The sequence below is a fragment of the Diuraphis noxia genome, unplaced genomic scaffold (genome assembly GCF_037042655.1).
Source record: "Diuraphis noxia isolate RWA-SAM2 unplaced genomic scaffold, SU_Dnox_SAM2 contig0003, whole genome shotgun sequence".
Lineage (NCBI taxonomy): Eukaryota > Metazoa > Arthropoda > Insecta > Hemiptera > Aphididae > Diuraphis > Diuraphis noxia.
This window is the reverse complement of record NW_028301713.1, coordinates 30,976,783-30,992,505: the sequence shown is the minus strand read 5'-3', so window position 1 is coordinate 30,992,505 and position 15,723 is coordinate 30,976,783. Positions and strand designations below refer to the sequence as shown.

At 28.7% G+C, this 15,723-nt stretch overlaps 2 protein-coding genes across 2 annotated transcripts; both read right to left on the bottom strand.

Annotated features, from left to right (window-relative positions):
• Positions 1 to 3,006: 3,006 nt before the first annotated feature.
• Positions 3,007 to 8,280, bottom strand: LOC107167111 (proline-, glutamic acid- and leucine-rich protein 1-like). The gene is made up of 12 exons (XM_015516013.2): positions 8,122 to 8,280; positions 7,971 to 8,055; positions 7,470 to 7,579; positions 7,193 to 7,264; positions 6,896 to 7,108; positions 6,675 to 6,832; positions 6,394 to 6,579; positions 6,155 to 6,271; positions 5,936 to 6,080; positions 5,687 to 5,872; positions 5,413 to 5,625; positions 3,007 to 3,681 (listed from the first exon to the last, which is right to left on the bottom strand). The coding sequence occupies exons 1-12, from the start codon at positions 8,146 to 8,148 to the stop codon at positions 3,067 to 3,069; spliced, it is 2,127 nt and encodes a 708-aa protein (XP_015371499.2). The 5' UTR covers positions 8,149 to 8,280; the 3' UTR covers positions 3,007 to 3,066.
• A 3,524-nt stretch (positions 8,281 to 11,804) lies between these two features.
• Smox (Smad on X protein) lies at positions 11,805 to 15,295 on the bottom strand. The gene is made up of 5 exons (XM_015516011.2): positions 14,767 to 15,295; positions 14,491 to 14,652; positions 14,201 to 14,425; positions 12,989 to 13,133; positions 11,805 to 12,903 (listed from the first exon to the last, which is right to left on the bottom strand). Exons 1-5 carry the CDS (start codon positions 14,831 to 14,833, stop codon positions 12,780 to 12,782), a joined length of 723 nt encoding a protein of 240 aa, XP_015371497.1. The 5' UTR covers positions 14,834 to 15,295; the 3' UTR covers positions 11,805 to 12,779.
• Positions 15,296 to 15,723: the final 428 nt, after the last annotated feature.

Below are 15,723 nucleotides of genomic sequence, written 5' to 3'. Positions count from 1 at the left end.
ACAGCGAAAAACTGGTTTTTATCCAGGTGACGAGACACCCTCTAAGGTTACAAATTTTGGTAAAGACAAATAATCCCACACCCAAACCAAACTCTTGATAACGCCACTGGGCCCACACCTCACGCACTCGAAAAATACTAAATTTTCATTAAATAGAACAATTTCAATGATTTACATAATACTTTTTTTTTTAAATATTATATTATTAATTAAATTTATTAAATGTAATTAATTCAAATCAAATATGAAATATTTGTACACTATGGTAATAAATAATTAATTAGTTTTCTTTATAGTAGTGTACCTATTAAATAAATTAAGACTCTCAATTGATACGTTTTTTTCAGATCGTATAAGCATTGATTATAGGTAATCAGGTAAACGGAAAAAAAGTCCCCGGAAAAAAAGTCTCCAAATTAATATTTGATTTAAATTCAGTATTTTATCATATTATAGGTATATTTATAATATATATAAATAGGTACATTATAGCCCATACCCCATAGGTTACATACATCTTACATATTTTGTTGAAGATAATTAACATAGGTACAAAATAATATAATAATTAACAATATAATATCTTAAACATCTATAACAATATAATAACCTAACCTAACTCTATTTAACTTGTACTCGGCAGATTAGCCCACAAATCCGAATACTCAAATTGCCGAATACGCTGACGACAAAGTAATATACTCATCCCACACCGACGCGGGCTTAGTTTCAACCTCTCTCCAAAATCACCTGAATGACCTATCACACTGGTACTCTCTCTGGCGCGTCAAAATTAACGAAAGCAAATCTGTACACACTACCTTTGCTCTCCGCCACAGCCAACCTTCCTCAGTACATATAAACAACAAATCTATACCAAATTCTGACACAGCCAAATACATAGGTCTAATTTTCGACAAACGTCTAACGTGGGCTAAACACATTCACACAACAAAAATAAAATTAAACAAACGACTCTATTCTCTCAGACCTATCCTTGGTAAGTTCTCAAAACTATCCCTCACAACCAAAATTCACATCTACAATCTCCTCCTTAAGCCAATAAGGTTATACGGTATTCATAGGTCTGGGGCACTGCCAAAAAATCGAATATTCAAAAAATACAAGTGTTCCAATCTAAAATCATCAGACTCATAACTAATGCTCTTCCTTATATCTCTAATCACACCCTTCATACTGATCTCCATATTCCTAAAGTCACTGAAACAGCCAAGCTATTTTATTCTAAATTCAGAAATCGCCTTCATAATCACACTAACAGTCATGTTAAAAAATTACTATCCATCTCCACCCCTGGAGAACTCCCTAGAAGATTCAAGCGACAATGGCCTCGAGATCTTATAAATTAAACTAAAAAAAAAAATCCTAAATAATTTGTAAATTCACGCCAAAGTTGGTTAGTTCTTCCCTCAAGACACTCAAGCTAATATATATAATTTTAAAAAATAACATCACTTATTGTACTTTTTTTTTATGTACAGATTGTATAAAATCTAGATTAAAAAAAAAAAAGTATAATCTCAAAACCAAAAAATAAAACTTGAAGATGTTTAATTAATTACCTATAAAATGTATTGTGTACCTACTACCTACAAACTCATAATAAATTAAATATTTTTAGTGCTATAACAAGTCATCTCCATTTATATAATAAATAGGTAACCTAACCTAATCTATCTTGAATCTTTGTATTTAACAATATGATTTGTCTGGTTGTTGCACCAAAAATCCACAAAGATAATTCACCTATCAATATAATTCTTACAAAAAATCCTTAGCAATAATCTAGATGGCGTTTATGCTAATATAGCCTAATTATTCTATAGCATTATGCATTGGTTATGCTCATATTACCAGTTACAATAATAATAGCTTAAAGATCAGTTATTTAGTAAAATTTGATAAAAATTACCCAAGGACTAAATTAAATAAGAAAAAAACAGCAAACTTATTAATAGTAGACTAAATAATGAACGTGATATTAATGACACATTTTCTGATCTCTACAATAATGTGATTTAGTCATTAGATTAACTAGTTAATAATTTTAGTTGAAAATTTAGTAATAAAAATACTATCGGAAGATAAATTGAATTAGCTGATACTGAATTCTTAATTTTGATTGATTAGATTACTGATGATGCCAAGATTATCAAGAATACAATGAATACATTATAATTATCTAACCAAAACATTTTAAATGCTTTGATAATATAATATGGCATTGATATTCAAAATATAGCAAAACTTTCTTTAAACAAAATGTTATATTTAACTAAATATTTCTGATAACCAAACCAAATTAGAATTAAGTATGTTTGATTAAAATTATCAAATTTCTCTATAACACATTATTTATTTTTTTTTGTTGATCATGAGACTTCATACATAGAAGTTGTATCGTATAAACAAATACAAATAGAATATGACATAAAAACACTAAATGTCAAATAGAATGAGATAATGACATCCCCTAAAAAGCAATATTTGTGCATAGGGTAAGATGTAGGTAAAATATATAAGGGTGTAACAGAAAGACCTGAACAAAAAAATAAAATTATGCTAATTAAACATACGACAAAAATTGTTAATACAATAAAAGTAAATAACTTAAGAAATATACTCATGTAAGCAAATTCTCAAAAATCATATTATTTAAAAATTTATTACGTTCCAAATTAATTTAACCAAAAAATATTAAATTTAAAAATATAAGCTACTTAATTTAAATTAATCTTTTTACCATCAAAATTGTTCTAAAAATCAGATTCACAAACAGGCTATTTTGAATTCATCCAAACATTTTTTTATCAAATAAAATTTTTTTTATTTTCAGTACCTTAAAATAAACATAAAAAATTGTTATATACATAGCGGGTCACATAATGAAAAAAAATATTAAATTGAACAAAAGTTATTTTAAAAGTCAGTTCTATTTGTTACACCTTATATATTTGAGTATAAGGTATGATAATATAATATCAATTGACAAGTAAGAAATATTTAAAATATATTTAGATTCTCATACAATTTATGTTTACATTTTTAATCACTGTCTATAAAGTCGTTTAGCATATCTGTGAAATTTTCATCTTCCAAATCATTTTTAATTAATGGTTCGTCAACTGAGCTTGAATCCATACTATTATCAGCATCCATTGATTCTATTACAGTATTTGGGTGAACAGTTTCAGTATTAACATTGTTTAATTCGTTTACTTCAATGGGTAAACTTGAAACATTAACAGTTTTATTGAAAACATTAGTTTTGTTTTCTGTGATAGTGTTTTTAACAGGTTTTGGAATTGTATTTGGCTGGACATTCTCAGTATTGATAATTTTAACTTCTTTTGCTTTAATGGGTGTGGTAGAGTCTTCAATTATTTCATTTGTTATTTGAGTTTTGTCCTCCGGTATAATACTTTGAGCAGATTGTGGAATTACAATATTTGACTGAACATTTTTTAATTCATTAATTTGAATGGGTGCAATCGAATCTTCATCTATTTCATTTAAAAAATGAGTTTTATTTTCTGGTACAGTACTCTGAGCACATGGTGGAATTTCTACATTATTTTCAAGAGGGAAAAATAGTGTATCATTACGTGGGCGAATAATATGTTCTAGCTTGCTTAATGATGATCTACAAACTTCTTTTACCTGAATAACAATAAAATCAGATACAAAACAATGAAAAAATTTATAGTTATATCCTTATACATAGCAGACAATTACGATTCAAGAGTAAAATATATACAGTGAGAATTAAAGCAGGTAATAAAATCTATTTGACAATAACGGTAATATACACATTGGCGGGGCCAAAAGATAGACCAGCTATAGATAAATAGTAACATACATTAGACCATGGGCACGGCTGTAGATAGGATCTACAGCCGTGACAATGGGTTCCAAAGACTATTAGCACAAAAGCAACAGCACTAACTGTAGTCGATAAGCAGAGGAATATAGGCCTAAACAGAAAGCCCCAAACGATTTATTTTCAGACGCGATTTTACTAAGTTAGTTTGAACACTTTCACGCCAATCTTATGAATTAATTGTTTGGACTTAGAAAATAACAAAGTCAAATCATATATTGTCTAAGCCCTTAGATTATGCATAAATCTGAATATTTTATTTCTATTCAAAAGTTGAAAAGTTATTGTCATTCGTGAAGGGTTTTTAATAACATACAGTTATAATACCAAAGTGTTTTTGAGTTAATTTATAAATAATTTACATCACTACTTATCCTGTTCTGCCATTATCACCTGTACGTAAGCTAATGCTACACGGCCATTGAAATTACTTAGGGAGGGGGGGGGGAAGAGCACTCATAAAAATTTGGTTTATATTTGGCTAAAAATAATTTTCAATAAAATTTTTTTTTTTAATTTAATGAATAAATTTAATAAATCTATGTAATATTATTATGGATGAAACAATAGACAAATCATAAACAAGGCAAGTATCAGCATGTTTTTGTATAGTTACTGATAATTTTAGAATTTGAACTATTTAAGGGCTTTTTGACTCAATAGATTAACTAATTCTCTGATTTTTTACATTAAATTATGATATTCTAATTCAGGGGCCGCCAACTATTTTAAACAAGTGAATTTTAATTTTAAGTCTCCGGTTATTTACATCCAGGAAAATTTAGGTCTAAAGATTTGTTTGATGAGCAAAAATCAAAATCAAAAAGGGGGTGTAGTGGCCGGGTGAATGAAGGCGTCGGTTGCGTCGCCCACCGTCACTAGTTCAAATCTCGGTCATGGGCAGCATCGCTTTCCGGGAAGTTCTCGCTATCTGGAAAGATAGGTCCCCCACCCCCACCCGGGCATGGTAGAAACCTATGGGTGCCCATTTGAAATTCTGCAAATCACCCACATATTCAAACCTACAGTTCCCTCCCCTACAGATTCACAAGCTAATGAGTAATGACATAAGTTGTCGAAGCATCAACCCTAATAAAAAAAAAAAAATGGTCTAGGCTCCAAAGAATGATAAATACCTAGAATATAACATGCAATCCACATTATCTGATGATTTATTACACGATTGGCCAATATTTCTATAAAGAATAAAGATCGACTGATAGATGACCACTGTTCTAACTCAATAACAAACTGTGGTCAGTGTTATGAAGTAATATACTCCAGTATTCCACCTCCTCTTAACCCAGATTTAAATGCAAATATTAGTGACCATATCATTATTTTAATGAATCTATGGCTGAAGCCTTTACAGTTAACAGTGTTAACACATTATTTTATAATGGGAGGAAGGCTTTTCACATAAAGACCCCAATAATTTTTTAAATCTGAGTGCCTATACATATATCACTCACTATGTTTTTAGATTTAAAAAGTTTCTAATAATAACTTACTTTTTCATTACGATCATTTGTACCAGCAGTAAAAAGGCGTAATGCTACAGATGTTTGTGTTAAACTTTGTGGATGTGGTGATATAATCAAAGCTAATAATGATTTGTATAAGTTAAATCGACACAAATCGTCATAGTACGGTAGAGGATAATCTTCTGGCCGTTGACACTTGATAATTTCTAATAACAATCCCATAATTGTACTTTGAAAAATCTAAAAAATTAAAATTAAAATTTTTATAAAAGAACTATTTAACAACAAATATTTAACATACTTGGAATTGTAAAATCTTCAAATTTGAAGACAAGGTGTTTAAATATAACTGAAGTGTTTTATGAGCTTCATTACACACAGTTTTATTAGCAAGATAATCATGCATAACAATTGTATCGCGTTGATTTATAATTTTTTGATTTAGAGCACCACTCTTTCTTTTTTTATTACCTGTTTGTTTGTCAACCTATAATGAAATATTTTAATAGTGTTAATAAATATTAAATAACCATTTATTTTACAAACTTACAACTAAATTTAGAGATGGTTTATCAAATTTTATATCTAATAAGATCTCAGAGGTAAGGCTTTCACTGAACAATTCAAGAGAACTCTGGGAACCAGCTACAGCTAACCACGAGCATATAACTTGATATGTTAACTCACGCTGTTGCCTAAATACAAATGAAATACAACATTTTTAAATATCACAAAATTAATACAAATACAATATAAAAATGAAACTTACAATTTAGACCTAGTTGTACCATATTGAGTATTTGATGAATTAAAATGTGACATGTTAAAAGATTGCAATAAAATACGACAAATTGATATTCCTTGAGGTATTAAAACCCTTCCACAACTGTAAAATGAATATCATAATTTATGATTTTACAATATTTTAAAATCAATGTAATTAAAATTTAAAAGCAATGAATCTACAAAAAAATATATACTTTAAAACATTAAGTAAATTATGTATACCATTTAATAAGAGCTGAAATTGTTTTGATGGCAGAAGAGTGCAATTTCCATAAGACAGAATCCAATGCAATGACATCTCCAGTAATCTTTGTAGCGTTAAGCTTTTCCGAAGTAACTGATAAGGTATCAAAAGCAAAATATATAACTTTATTGGAATCAAGATGTTTAACAGTAGAAAATGTGGACCTATAAATATTATTACACTTTAATCTATATTATAAATTATAATTATATAAGTATATTATATATTATATTATAAAAGTGCATATACTGAGTCTTACAACAACATTGATTGAATTGCTGTATTGAAAAATATAAATAATGTTGTCAACTTTTCATTACGCTCTTTAGGAGTCATTTGTGCAAGTTCGGATAATTTAAAAACTGACAAATCAAATTTTCCTTCATATTTCTCAGTCATTTTCGTTCCAGAGAAGAACTATTTACCAAAAATGAAAAAAGTTACAAGTTGTATACAAATTTTAAATAACATGTTTCTTACATCGACATTAGTATAAAGTTGGCTTAAAAAATAATAGGCACAGTATAGATAATCATTAAACTGACTAGTCCAAGCTTCAACATGGTTAATTCCTTGTTGTCCACGACCACCACATTGAGGATATAAAGCAAGATATTTTGTCACTTTGAAAACAATATCATCATCGTTAAAACATTCACTTAGCACTTTAGATGTAAATTTATCCAATGCATTCTATAACAACATTACATTCGTACAAATAAAATAAGTAAACTAGTGGTGTTATAAAAAAAAACAAATGGATAAATAAAGTGATACCTTGAATTGATTGCATGTTCCTCCGTAGTATTTAATGAACAATCTTATTATAGTTGCTTGTGCATCTATAGCCTATACAAATAAATTATAATATAATTAATGAAATGTTTTATTCTACAATTAAATAGTATATGGAATATATAATATATACAATAAACCAAAAGCAAAACCATTTAAAATATAACGTTAAATATTTAAAATTTAAATTAATTATAAAAAATGTGTAATATATCAATGACACCAATTATTGAAGACATAAATAATTTAGAATTCTTACTGATTTATTGACTTTCCTTGATATTAAGTTTTCAAAAAATGTTGGAAGTACTATATTGATTATCTGCTTTTTTATGTCAACATCAGCCAGAGTTGATGTAATAAAAGTTTCTGAAAAAAGTAAAAACCCCTAATTATTATTACATATAACTTTAATAAATAAATCTAAACTGGATCAGACAACAATACATTTGTAATCAAACTATTATTGTATAATAAAACAAAAATATAAAATATTTGAAATTGAACATTATTATATTTAAAGCACCAAAATTTAATAGTTATTAACCATAAGGTTGGTATATTATTATATACACTCTGTTCTAGTTCAGAAATGCTGAGGGCCAAATTGTTTACAGGAAAATTACAATAAATAATAATACATGACAGCAGACAGATAATTGATTGGGTAGAAATGTCAGACTGCGGCCAGCCAAAAAATTGGTCGTAACCGACTATGTTTCTTAAAATGAACAGAGTATAGAAAATTTTTTATTTTTACCAAATATATTGCCTTCTTCAGCAGAAAGTCCATAACTAACAGCATTTTTCAAACGTTTCTGAAACCAGTTAACTGCTTCATCGGCCTATGAAAATATAAATATCAATTATTATAACATATCAAAATCATCAAAATGCTTTTCTCGCGAGACCTTTAACGATGCGACTTGTGAATTCATTTTAAGCAATATTTGTGAATTGTGATTAATATTTAAATTTTAAATTGTCTTAAAGAACTAAAAGTTAAGACTCAACACTCAAGACGTGACCATAACCAAATCCCACATGGTTGCGGCGTTTGATAACACGGCGTTGAGGCGGCATATTATCACCTAATGATAATAATAAACCAAAAAAGTGTAAACCATAGAGTAATATAGAGATGGCATTGTACTAATTGGTTGAACCACAAATTGCCTCCCAGCAGTGTGACCACTTTTAAAGTCGTAACTTATGGTACCGTGGTAAATGCACTCCAAGAAGGTTAGATACATAATATTATACCATAGACGATTATATTATAAAATTAATTATAATATAATATTATTATTATACCTTAGACATTTTACTTCCGTCTATGGATTAACATTTAACATATAATTAGTAATTAGTAATTACCATATTATAGACAAATAGTTTTTGTTTAGTATTGTATCACATGGATTTATTTAAGTGAGTAATAGTTTAATAAATAAACACATTTTTTCAATTTTTTTTTTCTGTTTGTTACTTACAACATAATAATATTAGATACAATTATACAAATAACAAAAAAAGTTAACAAAATTAAATTAGAATTAGGTATAGGTACTAGGAAATTATTAAATATACATAAAATGTATCCAACAGAATATAATAAAATTAAAACTCATAATTCTAATGGAAAATTTATATTATCCATTATATTATATAATATTGAAAAGGGAGTTATAAAAAAATATATACTTGGCATATTGTTGTCTATAATAAAATATAAATAGACACAATTTTTTTCATTGTTTGTTATTTACAACATAATAATATTAGGTACAAATAACAAAAAAATGTTAACCAATTAAATTAGAATATTATTACTCTATGGTGTAAACCAGTGCTATAGCCTATAATCATGGTATTCGGAAAAAATTATCTTGACGCGATAACATGGCAAATTTTACGCTCGGCAGAAAACGTGTAGCTCTGTTAGCTTAAAATTCAGAGTGAATTGACTTTTAATAAAAATGAAAGGTGACATTATTATCTAGTGCTTTTCATAGGTTTTTTCATTATATTTTAATTTTAAAACGAGTTATGAGTAATGAGTATCTTAAAATTGTAAATTGTTTTTATATATTTAAATACTCATAACTCTACGAAAAAGCATAATATATATTATTATATTATATTTTTAAGAATTTGCATAAAAAGTGAAATACCAAGACTAATTATTTTAAATATAAAAAACCAACCAAGATAATAATAGGCACAAAAAAGATTTTTAAAAAGCGGGTAAGTCGTGGATGTCGCTCTGTTGTACAGTAGGTTATAAGTGGGTTACTGTAATGGATGGAATTAAATTTGAATCCAATGATATTATATCATTGTATACGAAAAACGATTCTGAGCGGATACGGTTTGAACTATAAATGCTTATAAAAAAAATCGTGCCTATGTATTTTTAATATTTTTCAATTGCTATTGTAACAATATGGTAGGTGTCTTGAATTAAATTTTAAAGCTTTTCTACCGAACAAATACATTTTTATTGTTTTTTATAGAAAAAAAATAAAAAGTTGAAAAATTAAAATGTCAGTAAACAGCTCAAAGCAAATCAAAATATTTTGAACATTTTATCAAATTTAGTAATTGCCTATATGAAAATTCAGTGAAAATTTCGGTGCTGCTCGGATATGCGGTCTACTGACATTTTTCTGCTCAGATATGCGGTCTACATAATATGTAGACCGCACACCTATAATACGCAGTTAATAGTAATAGTAGTATGTAAATAAATAACCAAATTAAAATAATAATCAAATATATTAATTATTAGTATATTAGTAAAAATCATTAAAAATAATGGTATGTAAATAAATAATACAATACGCAATACTACCGCACTTATGGCATGGTAACGTTTCGTTGGCAGTATTTAATAAGCCATGCTCCCTTAAAAATGCAGTGGCATTTTCTTCACTACAGGCGATGGTCGAATAGAACTCTTTTAATTGCATGATGAATATACGGTTAGGTTACTGATCGACGGCTGTTCGATTATTAACAAACTTAATAAATACACTACCACACTGTGATATATCAGTGATTTTGTCTTTTAGTATCCAACAATAAATATAGGTGGAAAATACAAAACTATATCGTAGGTATACATTATATTACAGCAAAGTATATTTGGGTCAATTTTATCTTTTAATGTTTTTTTTTATCGCTGCTCAGATATGCGGTCTACATGTATGTTTGTAGACCGCGTCCCATCGGTAGACCGCATATCCGAGCAGCACCACAATTTCAAGTATCTTGCAGTCATTTGTTTTAGAGTTAAATCAAAAACCAAAATTGTTTTTATCGAAAACTGATTGTGCGTAAAAATTCCAGTTTTTTCCTTAATTTTTAGTTTGTTTATCCCCATTATTAAAAAAAATATTAATTTTTTTACTTTTAACCCCCCCCCCCCCCCCCCAAGTACCAACTTGATTCACTTTCTGATTTATCAAGGTACTGAAGTCAAAAATTGAAGCACTTTTACTGTCTCAAAAGGTGATGACAGACACACAAAAATAACTCAAATTATGATAGTAAAATTAATACATTCCTCGTTCCTCCCAGAATCTAAAATATAGTTTTTTTTTTCTAAAATTATTATTTGAATTATCTTCAATGCATCAATTGACACTACTTCAGTAAAAATTCTCTTTCTGTATTTGATCAGACATCAGTTTAATAAGTAAATCTCAATATTATTTTTGTCTAATCCACCATAATATACGGACGTATATTACGCGTGCTCGCACGCACTTATTCACTAAGTTACTTAATATGAAGAATTCCATATAAAATACTCCTAAATCAATGAAAACAAATTAAAAAAATTGTGTGTCTAAATATATACCACATATGATACATTGATGGATGCAGTTTTCTGTTAAGTAAGTACCCATATTCATTGATGCTTCGAATTGTGTGTTAAGGCACTGTATCAAGTGTTTGAGAAAAATATCACTTTTTTAACGATGGAAGTTAAAAAATTTATGGTGGCCTGATACATGCAAAAATATATTTTTGATTTTCTAAAGTTTAACAATTATTTATGCTTGCGGGTTTTTATTATTTCACTATAATTCAAAAAATAGTATACGTAGGATGTACGGATTGTATGGCCATGTAATTTTTTGTTACTATGAGTGCTCAACAGAATATTTTTATTAGGGATTAATATTAATGTTATGTGTAATTAAAAACAAATGTAATTAAGTAAAAGTATAGTTAAAATCAATAAAATCTACTCCTTAGTTTTAAAATGTATGTGTATGTTTTAAAAATTGACCAATTAGTTTTTTTAAATTCCTTAACTTTATTAAAATATGACATTAAATATTTCCTCTTTTCCGCCAAGCCACCGTCATGATTTATAAATGTTCAGTAATATTTACTTATAGTAATAAAATCCTTACTGAAAATTTACTCAATGTTAATAAATATAAACACTTAGACACATAAAAATAAATTTAAACTAAAAGTAATTATATACTTGAAATTAAATCCTTCATAAAATTTAACAGTTAACTTTTAGACAAGTAGTACTGTAAGTCTGTAACTGTATTAAAGAACAACTGTAACATTATGTAAAACTATTTTATTTTAATTTGGTAAAAATTTGGTACTCATAAGTACCAAACTATATATATAATATAATATTTGCATTTTTGATTACTTCTTAAAATATATGGTTATAAATTTTATATAAAAAAATCAATGAACATTTTGAACAACATTACAAAAGCTATCTTATTGACATCACTTTGACCAATTTATGTCAAAAACTTATTTGAAAAGAATACTTTTTTTATGTAATATACAAAATATTTAAATATATTCATAAAATGTAATAATTATTCGACAAAACAATGAGATGTATTTTAAAACTTTATAAACAATGAATTCCAAATCTTATATAGCTTAATATTAAATATACCTATTTAACATATTATTTCATCTGTCTACAATCTGGGCGCTTACAAAACACGACTTACCAGTTTAATTTAGAAATTATATTGCACGTGATGAATGCAAAAAGCAGTTTGATGAATATGCTCGTTTAATGCTAGAAGTCCTATGGTTTTGCATGTTTAATTGGCTTCACTTGTTATTAAATTAAATTAATACAACATTAAACAATTTAATCCAAACTGAACAAACTTATAAAATAAAAACTTGAAACTTAACACTATCATATATTTATAAATATATATATATTTAAAGTCATGTTACTTAGAATTTTTATTTTTAACATAAAAAATATTATTAATAATAAAAGAAATAATAATAGTTATAATAATAAAAAAATTCTTAACTCTATTATTCAATAATAATTCTAAACATCTATCACTAACATTTCGGTATAAATGTTGTTTTTTTGTCACGTGATGTTATATAAAAAAACATAAAAACACAAAAACACAAAACCACTGTTCTAATTAGTCGATTAGGTTAAATACAGATTCAATTCATGACCTTAAAATAGACAGCCATTCCAAGGGTTATGTACAATTAAACAAAAATAATAATTATAAAGGTGGATGTAAATTTAAGTAAATCACGACATAGAACTACATGTCAAGCGAGGCGAACCCATTTGTGTGAGAACCCTGTCCAACCATTGTAATGGTCCATTCAGATGTAGTTCTATCCAACAAGGGGTAGATGTGACTGTTTGTCGCCTATGAATAAGATCAAATACAGTTTCATATAAAGTAAAACGTATTGAGTATAATATAAAATAATAAAAAAGCAATTATTATTTACCTATATTCGGCGCCCCAGCCCTTAACGAAAGACATACGTATTGTACACATACGAGTTAACTGGTATACCGCTTCAAAACCTTGACTCACTGATTGCGATAGAAGAGATGCAAATTCTTGGTTGTTGAAGATTTTTAAATTACAACCTAAATTAGCAATAATAAAAAAAAAAACAATAAATTATTAGTAACCAAATTTAGAACCATATAAGAATAGTGAAAAATTAGTTACTTAATTAAAAATGATTAAAAAAAAAAAAAAATAAATTTAAGTTTTAAATCTAATTTATACCAGTAAATAGAAAACAGAGAATTTTATAGAATATTATAAGAAGGATGAATCAAATAGTAATATTTATTTTAAGAAGTGTTAACTATATTCAACAGAAACAGGACAAAATATCATGTTCATGTATGATTAAATCATATAAAAATTATTATTTTTTAATAGGTTAAGTTATCCTTTATCAACCAATTCAAGGTAAGAATTACTGTTGAAGTTCTTATAGTTTTCACTTTTTATTTATGCTCAGTATGTATGATTATTGATTGAAAATGTAATTAATTTTCATGTATAACAATCAAATTCAAGAAAATCTTTTTTCTTACAAACTTAACAAACAATTAATAGATGTGTTGCGTTTCTACAATACTTACAATAATATTGAAATAAATAAATAAAATTGAATATGTAGTAAATTCAAAGTTGCCATATTTATTTTACTTGAACCTGGGACAAATATTCTTGTATAATTTTCATGGAAAAAATCTTACTACTTCTCTATGGTCAACCACCAGTTATAACAGCATATTTTTTTGTTATTGAAATACCACATACGATGGTCGACGCTCTAAAAATATTTATAAGGTAGAAACTAACTCAATGTTATAAATTGTAATGAGTAACCGACAAAATAATTAATTAGTGATAACAAAAACCTTGTATGAAAACAGGAAAACAATCACCATAGTCACATTATTAAGACCGGTATAGTCTTGAACAAATCAAGATGTGTGGAGACCTTAAGAAAAATATTCATTAGCATAAAAAAGGAAATTGAAATGCGTGTAGATAAGATTTATACAATTAAGTACATACTTATATGATAAAAATCATGGCTATATAATATATAATAAAATATATTTAGGTTTATATTAGTTTATCACAACATTAAAATATTAAATAAATCTATAAGACGATCAATTAAACATACCTGGAGGTATTTTACAAACAGTGGCTGGATGCCATCCATATCTCTGATTACAATTAGGTGACTGTACAAAAATACTAGAATCGCTAAGGCATTCTGCAAATACTTCACCGCCAATGTAGTAGAGCCGAACACCTTTGCCGATATGTCGTCTAATCTGTTCAACTACATTAGTCCTGTTGACGTTTGACAATAGACCCAAGCAAAATCGTTCGGAATTACTGGGATCTGAAATTAATAAAGGAAATCGTTTAAATGTGGATAATTGATGCATAGCATGTAACCTCAGTTACCTGTGAAGCCGTCAACCGATATAGAAGGTTGAGAAGCATGGAACGTCTCTCCAACTCTGGTATTGAGCTCGTAATAGCTAATTGAGCACCAAAACACAGGTTCGCAATAGAGGACGGGTTGGGTGTCCAGCACTCCCATCACTGTAGGGTTGGGACTCATACCTACACACATCGCATACATTAGAGAAAAGATATGACGGTTAACAAAATACATCAGAGTCGGGCTGTCACCATTACTACTGCAGTGGTACTACCTACTATAGCCGAACTACTCACTGTGAGATTCGTTGTTGTCTCCGTCCTCGGACATGTAGCCCGGCGGTGTGGTCGGTGAATCCATCATCTCGGCAGTGTGAAGCGATATCCAGAAACTGTTCGCAAACTGCAACGAGCTAACTCGCTCCGGGAGGCCGGCAAACTGGAAACCAGAAACAGGAGTCCGGGGTAAACGGAAAATTAAAAATTCGTCTTTTCCGGCACGCGGCACTATGACACAAGGACGCAATAGTACAATAATACACGAGACGACGAAACAACAAACAACGATAAATCCCGGCGACCGACAGTCTTAGAGAAATTAGAATATAAATCGACGGTACGTCACGGACCGGCGCCTCCTACGCTATCTTCGAACGTACCTGTCCGGTCTACAGACTGCTAGTTGCTACAATCAATGTTAAATCGGGACTGTTTTTTTTTTTTATTCCCATTATTTTTTGCGCCTCGTTTCTGAGCGTTGTCAATCGTCACACAGACACACATACACACAGACACACACGCCTTGTCGTTTGCAGTTTGCACGGTAAGACACAGGCGCTCGCAACAATCGCAACACACCGCCACCGCGTTTGTAGATGGCGCTCGTGGCCAAACGCGGACGAGTTCGAAGTGTCTTTGCAATTTTTGGCGAAGGCCCCCCCGTACGTTGGCCCGCACGCGTGAGGGTCGTGGCCCGTGAGAGTCAGCTTCCGATAATCGAAAGATTCCGCTCGACCTACCGGCCTGTCGTCATAAATCATGATACATATTAAAAATAAAAACAGACGACATAATCGTGGATTAATTTAAAGTAGATAAACTGTATGTCCGTAATATATCGTAGCACGGGGAGAAGTAGACCAGTTTTTGGAATATTTTTTCAGATTCTGAAGAAAACGGATGAAACGATGCTTAATTTTTTTTTTTATTGCATTTAAATTAATACCTACATTACATTCTAATTTCTAACTCAAT

Coding starts and splice junctions, on each gene's coding strand:
- Smox (XM_015516011.2), bottom strand. CDS start 14,833: ATGATGGATTCACCGACCACACCGCCGGGCTACATGTCCGAGGACGGA. Junction 14,426..14,490: donor ATCGGTTGACGGCTTCACAG/GTAACTGAGGTT, acceptor TATTAATTTCAG/ATCCCAGTAATTCCGAACGA. Junction 12,904..12,988: donor GGCTGGGGCGCCGAATATAG/GTAAATAATAAT, acceptor TCTTATTCATAG/GCGACAAACAGTCACATCTA.
- LOC107167111 (XM_015516013.2), bottom strand. CDS start 8,148: ATGAATTCACAAGTCGCATCGTTAAAG. Junction 7,580..7,970: donor TGAAGAAGGCAATATATTTG/GTAAAAATAAAA, acceptor TACTTTTTTCAG/AAACTTTTATTACATCAACT. Junction 7,265..7,469: donor CAAGGAAAGTCAATAAATCA/GTAAGAATTCTA, acceptor TTATTTGTATAG/GCTATAGATGCACAAGCAAC.